General features: G+C 42.5%; 2 protein-coding genes across 6 annotated transcripts; both read left to right on the top strand.

The window, feature by feature from the left end:
- Window positions 1-39: 39 nt before the first annotated feature.
- Window positions 40-11,897, top strand: LOC148403894 (uncharacterized). 3 transcript variants are annotated; one of them, XM_088399188.1, is made up of 6 exons: window positions 40-1,533; window positions 1,601-1,951; window positions 2,063-2,374; window positions 2,474-2,599; window positions 3,102-3,160; window positions 3,224-3,976. In XM_088399188.1, the coding sequence occupies exons 1-6, from the start codon at window positions 1,488-1,490 to the stop codon at window positions 3,353-3,355; spliced, it is 1,026 nt and encodes a 341-aa protein (XP_088255314.1). In that variant the 5' UTR covers window positions 40-1,487; the 3' UTR covers window positions 3,356-3,976. The 3 variants fall into 3 exon arrangements, with proteins under 3 accessions (XP_088255314.1, XP_088255475.1, XP_088255388.1); XM_088399349.1 differs by lacking the exons at window positions 3,102-3,160; window positions 3,224-3,976 and adding exons at window positions 10,618-10,661; window positions 10,737-11,897 and having other exon boundaries at window positions 41-1,533; XM_088399262.1 differs by lacking the exons at window positions 40-1,533; window positions 1,601-1,951; window positions 2,063-2,374; ... (1 more) ...; window positions 3,102-3,160; window positions 3,224-3,976 and adding exons at window positions 8,232-9,213; window positions 9,279-9,629; window positions 9,710-10,021; ... (1 more) ...; window positions 10,618-10,661; window positions 10,737-11,887.
- Window positions 5,132-8,147, top strand: LOC148403895 (uncharacterized). Of its 3 annotated transcripts, XM_088399004.1 has the most exons (6): window positions 5,132-5,235; window positions 5,303-5,653; window positions 5,776-6,099; window positions 6,197-6,322; window positions 6,571-6,614; window positions 6,690-8,147. In XM_088399004.1, the coding sequence occupies exons 1-6, from the start codon at window positions 5,190-5,192 to the stop codon at window positions 6,819-6,821; spliced, it is 1,023 nt and encodes a 340-aa protein (XP_088255130.1). In that variant the 5' UTR covers window positions 5,132-5,189; the 3' UTR covers window positions 6,822-8,147. The 3 variants fall into 3 exon arrangements, with proteins under 3 accessions (XP_088255130.1, XP_088255201.1, XP_088255064.1); XM_088399075.1 differs by lacking the exon at window positions 6,571-6,614; XM_088398938.1 differs by having other exon boundaries at window positions 6,571-8,147.
- Window positions 11,898-13,388: the final 1,491 nt, after the last annotated feature.

The following is a 13,388-nucleotide window of genomic DNA, read 5'->3' as shown; positions in this document are numbered from 1 at the left end:
TATGAATGTAAAAACAATTTATTTGCACATATTTATTAAGCATCCCAGGAACCTACCAAAGGTGTTGCAGAAATTCAAAGCAACTGTATGTAAAAGCACAACAAATATCTGAGATGTTGTTTCATTGTCAAAATTGGATCCATATGAACTCACAATTTTTTTTACATTCATTCAAGCTGACCTTGAGCAGGAGGCGGGATACTCCCCTAACTGTTCTCCAGACAAACATAGGGCACACACAGACAAACAGCCATTCGTCCTCCCATTCACAGCGAGTCATTTTAGAAGAAGAAAAACTGATGTGGAACCTGAACTGTATTTTGCGTTCGGACCAAAATGCACTGCTGCTGTAAGCGGTTGTGGATCATCGAAAAACTGGAAGCTTCTTTTACCTTCCTACCTGTAACTGTCTTCAATGTTCAGAAGGACGGATGTACAAATACTGTGACATAAACGTCTGACTTTCACATTGTGTCTTTGGCCTGCGGTAGGCCTTTGACCAACAACTCAGAGCAGTGTTCAACGGAACTGTTGACAGGAAATAAGAGGGCACACGAAACCAGCAAAGACATCAGAAATTATCTTTTGGTCTCATTTTGCATCGCAGCAACACTTTGACACGAAACCGCTAAATTACCTCTACAAATGGTAACCAAACGACATGTTCTCTTTGATGATGTCGTCTGACCACATTGACATTTCTGCACCGACAATCAGTCAGGAAATGTGTGTTGCATCACGTACTCCAGCTAATGTTATCCATCTGCCACTGAGAAACAAAAGAAGCATCCAAACTGAGGACCTTCATCGTGCAACCAGATAATGACCTAAAACAAAGTGGCAAAGGAGAATGATGTTGAAGAAAATTTAGACTGGCCAAGACCATCAGCTGACTTAAACCCTATTAAGCATGAATAGGGTAATCTCCAACATGGCCGCCATCCTCTTCAATCCAAAGCACAAACGAGTTCAGGACAGATAATTGTAATAAATACTGATGCATGCGCGTTTGTGGTTAAAGTTAATGCTATAGCAAACGCAAAATATTTTCATTTCTTTTGCTTCAGATGACATATTTTTGTATTGTGCCTTTGTCATAGTCCGTCACATAGTCTTGGTTATTGGTATGCTTTTAAATCTTGGTACAAAGAAGCTGATTTGCGTGTGATGAATTATTTCGCTTTGCACAAACTCTGTTGATGAAGCAGACCTTCACAATGCCCACTAATTTAAGGTTTTCTTTATTTTGGGTTTTCTCCGAGTTGGTTTATTGATACGTTGGAATCGTGCGCAATTCAAAGTGTCAGAGTCTCAAACGGGACGCAGCAACCAGATAGCAAGTTTGAGAGGAGCCGGGTTGGGTTGACACCTGAAACGGCCAATGCGATGTCTGTGAAATTGTTCCCTCCCCTTTGGTGTTCTACATTTCAAGTCAATAAACGTTTGAGGCTCTCTGGAGGAACTGCTGCACTTGCTGGAACAACAAGATGCGGACGACGCTTCATCTGCTGCTCCTGCTGCTTCCGTTTGGAGGCAAGTCCAAGCTCAAAGGCAATGGAGTCATGTTCATCACTCATACTCTGTGTTTTGTTCTGTGCAGGATACAAGGGTCAGCCCACCTTCGCAACAGAGACCAAAAAAGTTGGACAAAGTGTCTCTCTGGAATGTCCCCGCAAACCCTCTGAACTTCGGTCTGTTCTTATTTGGATTCGACTTGCTTCTGGAAGATTTCCAGAAGTCTTAGATCGGATGTCAGCCATTGATATGGCAGAACCCGAAACTGGGACATCAAAGAGTGGACATCGTATCACAGTCAAGCAAGAGCCAGGGAAGTTTGTTCTGCAAATTAGTCGGGTGCAAAAAAACGACACGGCGCTCTACTACTGTTTCAAATGGACAGCATGGGTTCATAAAATTACATTTTTGAATGGAGTATTTTTACAGGTTAAAGGTAAGGTGATTTGGCTTTGAGTATAATTAGACACTAATTTATCATTCAAATAATTTTTGGCAGTTCTTTGATAATTAACATGAAAGACTAAAAGGTCAATTTGCGTTTCAGACGTCCCAGAAGCAGAGACAGCCGTCACTGCTGTCACTCATGACGAGAGCCGATCGCAGTGCTCGTTCGTCTCTCGCTCTGGTAATAAAACGTGTGAGGATGGACACAACGTTTATTGGCTCAGAGCTGGACCAGAAAATTCAAATCCCCACTTCATTTACACTCATGACGAATGTGAAAAGGTTGCAAATGGCTCCATACAGAAATGCGTTAAAGCTTTCCCAAACAATGGCGACGCCGGAACGTACTCTTGTGCTGTGGCCACATGTGGGCACATTTTTATGGCAAAAGCAACAAAAGTCATCATTAAAGGTATGTCATCTTCACTAGTGCCAAGTGTGAAGTTTCAAAACTGAAAATTGCTTGAATTGTAATTTTTGCTGGATTTTTTTTGTACTCCTCATGATCCAGATGGCAGCAAATGTGATATGCCAAGGTCTGTCATCTTTGTCTTGGGTTCTGCTGTGGCTTTAAGCTGGATCATATCAGCCTTCCTCATATGTAAGATCAAGACAAAAGGCTGTTTTTACTGCAAAGGTAAGAGAACGTGCACATGAAGTCTCCAAATGCAAAAGCTGTTTGGCATCATTTTGACTCAAAGTGTCAAACTCGGGGCCTCGAAGGCTACTGTCCTACATGTTAAAGCGGTTCCCCTCATCACCTGTAACTTGGAAAAAAATTTAGCCATACCTAAACATATAGTGTATGTATATATCTATATATATCTAGATCGAGATGTATACGTGTCTATACAGACATGTATATCGACACACACATGTAAGTTTGGATGTAACAATGTTCACATTTTGTTTGACCGACTATTTGTATGACTATAAGAAAATTCGAACCTATGTACTCTGGAATTTTCCTGTATGGGACAAATAAAGGAATATCTTATTTTACCAAGTAAGTCAAATTTGATCCATTCCTGCAACATGTTGCAGCATAGTGGTTGAGAATATGGGTAACGTCTCTCACTGATGCCACGCCCCCTTTTTCATACCACACTCTAATTATCTCTATTTATTACTATTTACAGCCTGTTTTTCAAAGCAAAGCAAGAACCCTTGTGATGCTCAAGGCCCTCCGACATTAAACGTATGTATTCCTTAATTAAGTTGTGTTTATTCGATTTATTCATTGGATGTTGTTTCCCCACAGAGGGAAGAAAATGCCCGCCTTAACTCAACTGTGGTTTTCAGCATGGTGGAAAACAATACGCTAGATGCAGCACAAACCAAGGCTTCGCTCATGACTTGCACCGTACGTGCTAAAAGCTTGCTCACTAGCTGAATGTGAATTAGCAACAATACTGCTGACAAAAATGTTTCTATTGTCATTACTTGAAGCTGAAAAATTCTTAGTTGAATCCTGCACTGAAAAATATAATGCAACGTGAATAAAATTTCTGGGAAGAAATACTATTGTATTCATATTTTATGAAAAAAGAATTTTTCATCAGCGCATTTGGAAAAAAACAGGACATTTAGTCATCCATGTATGTCATAATTGGGAGGTATTTTATTTTGTATGAATGTAAAATATATAATATTTTTATTATTTGCATATATTTATTAATCATCCAAGGATCCCACACAAATTATACACAAATGTATTTTCTATGAATGTAAAAACAATTTATTATTTGCACATATTTATTAAGCATCCCAGGAACCTACCAAAGGTGTTGTAGAAATTCAAAGCAACTGTATGTAAAAGCACAACAAATATCTGAGATGTTGTTTCATTGTCAAAATTGGATCCATATGAAATCACAATTTTTTTTACATTCATTCAAGCTGACCTTGAGCAGGAGGCGGGATACTCCCCTAACTGTTCACCAGACAAACATAGGGCACACACAGACAAACAGCCATTTGTCCTCCCATTCACAGCGAGTCATTTTAGAAGAAGAAAAACTGATGTGGAACCTGAACTGTATTTTGCGTTCGGATCAAAATGCACTGCTGCTGTAAGCGGTTGTGGATCATCGAAAAACTGGAAGCTTCTTTTACCTTCCTACCTGTAACTGTCTTCAATGTTCTGAAGGACGGATGTACAAATACTGTGACATAAACGTCTGACTTTCACATTGTGTCTTTGGCCTGCAGTAGGCCTTTGACCAACAACTCAGAGCAGTGTTCAACGGAACTGTTGACAGGAAATAAGAGGGCACACGAAACCAGCAAAGACATCAGAAATTATCTTTTGGTCTCATTTTGCATCGCAGCAACACTTTGACACTAAACCGCTAAATTACCTCTACAAATGGTAACCAAACGACATGTTCTCTTTGATGATGTCGTCTGACCACATTGACATTTCTGCACCGACGATCAGTCAGGAAATGTGTGTTGCATGACATACTCCAGCTAATGTTATCCATCTGCCACTGAGAAACAAAAGAAGCAACCAAACTGAGGACCTTCATCGTGCAACCAGATAATGACCTAAAACAAAGTGACAAAGGAGAATGATGTGGAAGAAAATTTAGACTGGCCAAGACCATCAGCTGACTTAAACCCTATTAAGCATGAATAGGGTAGTCTCCAACATGGCCGCCATCCTCTTCAATCCAAAGCACAAACGAGTTCAGGACAGATAATTGTAATAAATACTGATGCATGCGTGTTTGTGGTTAAAGTGAACGCTATAGCAAACGCAAAATATTTTCATTTCTTTTGCTTCAGATGACACATTTTTTGTATTGTGCCTTTGTCATAGTCCGTCACATAGTCTTTGTTATCGGTAAGCTTTTAAAACTTGGTACAAAGAAGCTGATTTGCGTGTGATGAAGTATTTCGCTTTGCACAAACTCTGTTGATGAAGCAAACCTTCACAACGCCACACTGATTTAAGATTTTCTCTATTTTGGGTTTTCTCCAAGTTGTTTTATTGGTACATTGAAACCGTGCGCGATTCAAAGTGTCAGAGTCTCAAACGGGACTAGATAGCAAGTCTTGTACAGAAGAGCGTTCACTGAGAGGAGCCGGCTTGGGTTGACACCTGAAACGGCCAATGCGATGTCTGTGAAATTGTCCCCTCCCCTTTGGTGTTCTACGTTTCAAGTCATTAAACATTTGAAGCTCTCTGGAGGAACTGCTGCACTTGCTGGGACAACAACGAAATGCGGACGACGCTTCTTCTGCTGCTCCTGCTGATCCCGTTTGGAGGCAAGTCCACGCTCAAAGGCAATGCAGTCATGTTCATCACTCATACTCTGTGTTTTGTTTTGTGCAGGATACAGGGGTCAGCCCACCTTCGCAACAGAGACCAAAAATGTTGGACAAAGTGTCTCTCTGGAATGTCCCCGCAGCTCCTCTGAAATTCAGGCTCTTCATATTTGGATTCGACTTGCTTCTGGAAGCTTTCCAGAAACCTTAGGTCAGATGTCATCCTTTGATATGGCAGAACCTGAAACTGGGACATCAAAGAGTGGACGTCGTATAACAGTCAAGCAAGAGCCAGGGAAGTTTGTTCTGCAAATTAGTCAGGTGCAAAAAATCGACACAGCGCTCTACTACTGTTTCAAATTGCCATCACGGTTTCATCAAATGACATTTTTGAATGGAATATTTCTACTGGTCAAAGGTAAATATGGAAATGTGTGATTTGGCATTGAGAATATTTAGACTTTATTTGGTCATTTAAATATTTTTTTGCAGTTCTTTGATAATTAACATGACAGACTAAAAGGTCAATTTGCATTTCAGACGTTCCAGAAGCAGAGACAGCCGTCACTGCTGTCACTCATGACTTGCAGTTCAACGAGAGCCGATCGCGGTGCTCGGTTTTCTCTCGCTCTGGTAATAAAACGTGTGCGGATGGACACAACTTTTATTGGCTCAGAGCTGGACCAGAGGATTCAAATCCCCACTTCATTTACACTCATGACAAATGTGAGAAAGTTGCAAAGGGCTCCGTGCAGGAATGCGTTCACGCTTTCCATAACAACGTCGACGCCGGAACGTACTCTTGTGCTGTGGCCACATGTGGGCACATTTTTATGGCGAAGGCAACAAAGGTCAACACGCAAGGTAAATCAAATATTTTGATTTCAGAATTGTCAAGTAGCACGGATTTCAAAAAGTTCAAATTATTGTTTGCTGTTTTTTTTTTTCTTTCACGATCCAGACCCCAGTAAGTCTGATTTCCTAAAGACTGTTATCTTCGTCATGGCTGCTGCTTTGACCTTAATCTCCATCCTGTCAGCTCTTCTCATATACAAGGTCAAGACAAAAACGTTTTGTTGCTGCATAGGTGAGAGAAATTCCACTGCTTCTTTTGGGGTTCTCACAATTTGGTAGGGGCATTAGTTTTCAAACATTTCCTCATTTTAAGACCAATCCAATATAGTCGCCAAATGTATCACTCAATGCCATCAGAAAATTATAAGAAAAAGAAAAGTGTAGGCATGCACTTTGGGAGATGGAAAAGATGTAATACAAGTTATTTTGGGAGTCCTCATGACGCCATTGCTTGATAGACTATCTCTCTTTGATGTTTAGCTTGTCTGCAAACTCGTGAAGAAACGTGCAGTGGTGTGCAGCAAGTCAGTCGAAAGTCTCTCCGCACGTTTGCTCCCTTTCCACCTTCTTCTTGTGACACAAGTGACTTGTTTTCTCAGAGAACCGAGGATACTTTGGTTTATTCCGCGCCGACCATTGTCCCCAGGAAAAGTGGCAAAGCCAGCCAAACAAGAGCGAGTAAAAATGAGGATTTTAGCACGTATACGGACGTCTGCCTCTGCGAAACCTGACGGGATCAAATTTATTCAAAGTTTGTACTAAGATCTTTCACATTTCAAAAGTACTGCAGAAGTTTACAGTGCAAGGAACCATATTTGTCATATTGGGACTAAACTAACACTGTACAACCTCAGTCAAAGTTTGTATGAAGAATTTTTACATTTCAAAAGTACTGTAGAAACTTACAGCGCAAGGCATAATGGGACTAAAATATCACTGTACAACCTCCGTCAATCAAAATAGAATGATTGCAGTGATTTTTAAAAAAACAAATTGCTTCATCAAAGACAACCTACGATTACGATGGTAGTGAGATTGCAAATGTGATAAGGATTGAAGATGTAAAGAAAAGAAAAATGGATTCAAGCTAATTTTTCTGAAGTACCACATTCAGTTTAAAGATTCCAGTGATTCATGACAATCGATTTTCATCATTTAAAAAAAAAAAAAAAAAGAATGTGAATATGGTAAGTCACTCATGACTTGCACCGGTATGTGCTGAAAGCCAGCTCACTAGCTAAATGTGAATTTGCAACAATACTGCTGACTCATTTGTTATTTAAAAAATAGTATGTTTCTATTGTCATTACTTGCAGGCGAGAGTTTGTTAGTCTAACCTTGAACTGAAAAGTATAATGTAACGAGAATAAAATGTCTGAGAAAAAATACGATTATTGTATTCATATTTTATGAGAAAAAAATCATCACCGCATTTGGAAAACAACAGGACATTTAATCATCCATGTATGTCATCATTGGGAGAGTATTTTATTTTGTATGAATGTAAAATCTATAATATTTTTATTATTTGCATATATTTATTAATCATCCCAGGATCCTACACAAATTGTACACAAATGTATTTTCTATTAATGTAAAAACCATTTATTATTTGCACATATTTATTAAGCATCCCAGGATCCTACCAAAGGTGCTGTAGAAATTCAAAGCAACTGTATGTAAAAGCACAACAAATATCTGAGGTGTTGTCTCATTGTCAAAATTGGATCCATATGAACTCACAATTGTTTTTACATCCATTCAAGCTGACCCTGAGCAAGAGGCGGGACACTCCCCTAACTGTCCTCCAGACAAACATAGGGCACACACAGACAAACAGCCATTTGTCCTCCCATTCACAGCAAGTCATTTTAGAAGAAGAACAATTGATGTGGAACCTGAACTGTATTTTGCGTTCGGACCAAAATGCACTGCTGCTGTAAGCGGTTGTGGATCATCGAAAAACTGGAAGCTTCTTTTACCTTCCTACCTGTAACTGTCTTCAATGTTCAGAAGGACGGATGTACAAATACTGTGACATAAACGTCTGACTTTCACATTGTGTCTTTGACCTGCGGTAGGCCTTTGACCAACAACTCAGAGCAGTGTTCAACGGAACTGTTGACAGGAAATAAGAGGGCACACTAAACCGGCAAAGACATCAGAAATTATCTTTTGGTCTCATTTTGCATCGCAGCAACACTTTGACACTAAACCGCTAAATTACCTCTACAAATGGTAACCAAACGACATGTTCTCTTTGATGATGTCGTCTGACCACATTGACATTTCTGCACCGACAATCAGTCAGGAAATGTGTGTTGCATGACATACTCCAGCTAATGTTATCCATCTGCCACTGAGAAACAAAAGAAGCAACCAAACTGAGGACCTTCATCGTGCAACCAGATAATGACCTAAAACAAAGTGTCAAAGGAGAATGATGTTGAAGAAAATTTAGACTGGCCAAGACCATCAGCTGACTTAAACCCTATTAAGCATGAATAGGGTAGTCTCCAACATGGCCGCCATCCTCTTCAATCCAAAGCACAAACGTGTTCAGGACAGATAATTGTAATAAACACTGATGCATGCGCGTTTGTGGTTAAAGTTAATGCTATAGCAAACGCAAAATATTTTCATTTCTTTTGCTTCAGATGACCTATTTTTGTATTGTGCCTTTGTCATAGTCCGTCACATAGTCTTGGTTATTGGTAAGCTTTTAAAACTTGGTACAAAGAAGCTGATTTGCGTGTGATGAATTATTTCGCTTTGCACAAACTCTGTTGATGAAGCAAACCTTCACAATGCCCACTAATTTAAGGTTTTCTTTATTTTGAGTTTTCTCCAAGTTGGTTTATTGATACGTTGGAACCGTGCGCAATTCAAAGTGTCAGGGTCTCAAACGGGACGCAGCAACCAGATAGCAAGTTTGAGAGGAGCCGGGTTGGGTTGACACCTGAAACGGCCAATGCGATGTCTGTGAAATTGTCCCCTCCCCTTTGGTGTTCTACATTTCAAGTCAATAAACGTTTGAAGCTCTCTGGAGGAACTGCTGCACTTGCTGGAACAACAAGATGCGGACGACGCTTCATCTGCTGCTCCTGCTGATCGCGTTTGGAGGCAAGTCCAAGCTCAAAGGCAATGGTGTCATGTTCATCACTCTTACTGTGTTTTGTTCTGTTCAGGATACACAGGTCAGCCCACCTTCACAACAGAGACCAAAAAAGTTGGACAAAGTGTCTCTCTGGAATGTCCCCGCAAACCCTCTGAACTTCAGGCTGTTCTTATTTGGATTCGACTTGCTTCTGGAAGATTTCCAGAAGTCTTAGATCGGATGTCAGCCATTGATATGGCAGAACCCGAAACTGGGACATCAAAGAGTGGACATCGTATCACAGTCAAGCAAGAGCCAGGGAAGTTTGTTCTGCAAATTAGTCGGGTGCAAAAAAACGACACGGCGCTCTACTACTGTTTCAAATGGACAACATGGGTTCATAAAATTACATTTTTGAATGGAGTATTTTTACAGGTTAAAGGTAAGGTGATTTAGCTTTGAGTATAATTAGACACTAATTTATCATTCAAATAAAGACTAAAAGGTCAATTTGCATTTCAGACGTCCCAGAAGCAGAGACAGCCGTCACTGCTGTCACTAATGACGAGAGCCGATCGCAGTGCTCGTTCGTCTCTCGCTCTGGTAATAGAACGTGTGAGGATGGACACAACGTTTATTGGCTCAGAGCTGGACCAGAAGATTCAAATCCCAACTTCATTTACACTCATGACGAATGTGAAAAGGTTGCAAATGGCTCCATACAGAAATGCGTTAAAGCTTTCCCAAACAATGGCGACGCCGGAACGTACTCTTGTGCTGTGGCCACATGTGGGCACATTTTTATGGCAAAAGCAACAAAAGTCATCATTAAAGGTATGTCATCTTCACTAGTGCCAAGTGTGAAGTTTCAAAACTGAAAATTGCTTGAATTGTAATTTTTGCTGGTTTTTTTTTTGTATTCCTCATGATCCAGATGGCAGCAAATGTGATATGCCAAGGTCTGTCATCTTTGTCTTGGGTTCTGCTGTGGCTTTAAGCTGGATCATATCAGCCTTCCTCATATTTAAGATCAAGACAAAAGGCTGTTTTTACTGCAAAGGTAAGAGAACGTGCACATGAAGTCTCCAAATGCAAAAGCTGTTTGGCATCATTTTGATTCAAAGTGTCAAACTCGGGCCCTCGAAGGCTGCTGTCCTACATGTTAAAGCGGTTCCCCTCATCACCTGTGACTTGGAAAAAAACTGAGCCATGCCTAAACATATAGTATATGTATATATCTATATATGTCTAGATCGAGATGTATACGTGTCTATATAGACATGTATATCGACACACACATGTAAGTTTGGACTTTTTAAAAGAACACCACATAGTTTATTGCAAGTTATGTCATGGAAGCCGAAAAGCTCTGGCTTGTGAGTCCTGTTTAAGAACCACTACTTGAAAGACTTTCTCTCTTCAATGTTCAGCTTGTCGGCAAACTCGTGAAGAATTGTGCAGTGGTGTGCAGCAGGTCAGTCGAAAGCCTCTCCGCACGTTTGCTCCCTTTCCACCTTCTTCTTGTGACACAAGTGACTTGTTTTCTCAGAGAACCGAAGACACTTTGGTTTATTCCGCTCCGACCATCGTTGCCAGGAAAAGTGGCAAAGAGAGCCAAACGAGAGCAAGACAAAATGAGGATATTAGCATGTATACGGACGTCTGCCTCTGCGAAACCTAACTAGACCAAATTAATGTAAAGTTTGCACTACAATCTTTCACATTTCAATAGTACTGAAAAACTTTACAGTGCAAGGAACCATATTTGGCATAATGGGACTAAAATAAGACTGTTCAACCTTCGTCAATCAAAATAGAACAATTGCAAATAGAATTGATTTTTAAAACAACAAATTGCTTCATCAAAGACAAGAAAACTGTATTACAACGGTAGTGAGATTGCAAATGTGCTAAGGATTGGAAGATGTAAACAAAAAAAAATGGACTCGAGCTATTTTTCTGAAGTACCACATTAAGTTTAAAGATTCCAGTCATTCATGACAATCGATTTTCATCATTTAAAATAACTGAATGTGAATATGTTAAGTCACTCATGACTTGCACCGGTACGTGCTAAAAGCTTGCTTACTAGCTAAATGCGAATTGGAAATAATCCTGCTGGCTCATTTGTTATTTCAAAAATAATATGTTTCTATGGTCATTGCTTGCAGCTGAGAGTTTGTTAGTTGAATCTTGAACTGAAAAATATAATGTAACGAGAATAAAATGTCTGAGAAAAAATACTAATACTGTATTCATATTTTATGAGAAAAAAATAATCATTAGCGCAAAATACGGGATACTTTATCATCCACGTATGTCATCATGGGGGGATATTTTATTTTGTATGAATTTAAAAACTTTAAAATATTTCTATTATTTGCATGTATTTGTTAATCATCCTAAGATCTTACACAAATTGTACACAAATGTATTTTCTATCAATGTAAAAACCATTTGTTATTTGCATATATTTATTAAGCATCCCAGGATCCTACCAAAAGTGCGACAGAAATTCAAAGCAACTCTATGTAAAAGCACAAAAAAAAAAAAATCATATGGGTTCAGGCTGATTCTCAAAATTGGATCCATATGCAATCACATTTTAAGTTTTTTTTTTTTTAATATCCATTCAAGCTGACCCTGGGCAAGAGGAGGGATACACCCTAACTGTTCTCCAGACAAACACAGGCCACACACAAACAGCTACCGTATTTGCCGGTGTACAGGTCGACTCGGTGTATAAGTCGACCCCCTAAAATTCGACGGAAATTTACGATTTTATGATATATCCTTTGTATAAGTCGAGCTCAATTGTTGCATTATATTAAACTTCAAAATTCAATATGCGAAATTTATTGACGAAATGTGTTCAAATTCCGGGAGGCCGTGCGCATGCGGCTATTTATAAGCACCGCGGAGGAGATCGCGGCCGGCGAGCTCGCGCACGCCACCCGGCACCAACGGGAGGCCGGAAATAGCTCCAAGCCGAGCGGATCGGCACTTTATAAGCACCGCGGAGGAGATCGCGGCGCCTCATTGGACTTCCAGCGGCCGGCGAGCTCGCGCACCCGCCCGGCACATCCGGGAGGCCGTGCGCACGAGCCAAGTGGCCGAAAATAGCCCCCGCCGAGCGGATCGGCTGTTTATAAGCACCGCGGAGGTGGTCGCGGCGTCTCATTCGACTTCCAGCGGCCGGCGAGCTCGCGCACCCGCCCGGCACATCCGGGAGGCCGTGCGCACGAGCCAAGTGGCCGAAAATAGCCCCCGCCGAGCGGATCGGCTGTTTATAAGCACCGCGGAGGTGGTGGCGGCGCCTCATTCGACTTCCAGCGGCCGGCGAGCTCGCGCACCCGCCCGGCACATCCGGGAGGCCGTGCGCACGAGCCAAGTGGCCGAAAATAGCCCCCGCCGAGCGGATCGGCTGTTTATAAGCACCGCGGAGGTGGTGGCGGCGCCTCATTCGACTTCCAGCGGCCGGCGAGCTCGCGCACCCGCCCGGCACATCCGGGAGGCCGTGCGCACGAGCCAAGTGGCCGAAAATAGCCCCCGCCGAGCGGATCGGCTGTTTATAAGCACCGCGGAGGTGGTGGCGGCGCCTCATTCGACTTCCAGCGGCCGGCGAGCTCGCGCACCCGCCCGGCACATCCGGGAGGCCGTGCGCACGAGCCAAGTGGCCGAAAATAGCCCCCGCCGAGCGGATCGGCTGTTTATAAGCACCGCGGAGGTGGTGGCGGCGCCTCATTCGACTTCCAGCGGCCGGCGAGCTCGCGCACCCGCCCGGCACATCCGGGAGGCCGTGCGCACGAGCCAAGTGGCCGAAAATAGCCCCCGCCGAGCGGATCGGCTGTTTATAAGCACCGCGGAGGTGGTGGCGGCGCCTCATTCGACTTCCAGCGGCCGGCGAGCTCGCGCACCCGCCCGGCACATCCGGGAGGCCGTGCGCACGAGCCAAGTGGCCGAAAATAGCCCCCGCCGAGCGGATCGGCTGTTTATAAGCACCGCGGAGGTGGTGGCGGCGCCTCATTCGACTTCCAGCGGCCGGCGAGCTCGCGCACCCGCCCGGCACATCCGGGAGGCCGTGCGCACGAGCCAAGTGGCCGAAAATAGCCCCCGCCGAGCGGATCGGCTGTTTATAAGCACCGCGGAGGTGGTGGCGGCGCCTCATTCGACTTCCAGCGGCCGGCGAGCTCGCGCACCC

This window comes from Syngnathus floridae, chromosome 1 (genome assembly GCF_059516105.1).
Source record: "Syngnathus floridae isolate MCC-2025c chromosome 1, RoL_Sflo_1.0, whole genome shotgun sequence".
Taxonomy (NCBI): domain Eukaryota; kingdom Metazoa; phylum Chordata; class Actinopteri; order Syngnathiformes; family Syngnathidae; genus Syngnathus; species Syngnathus floridae.
The sequence above is the reverse complement of the archived record's forward strand: the minus strand, read 5'-3'. Positions and strand labels throughout refer to the sequence as shown.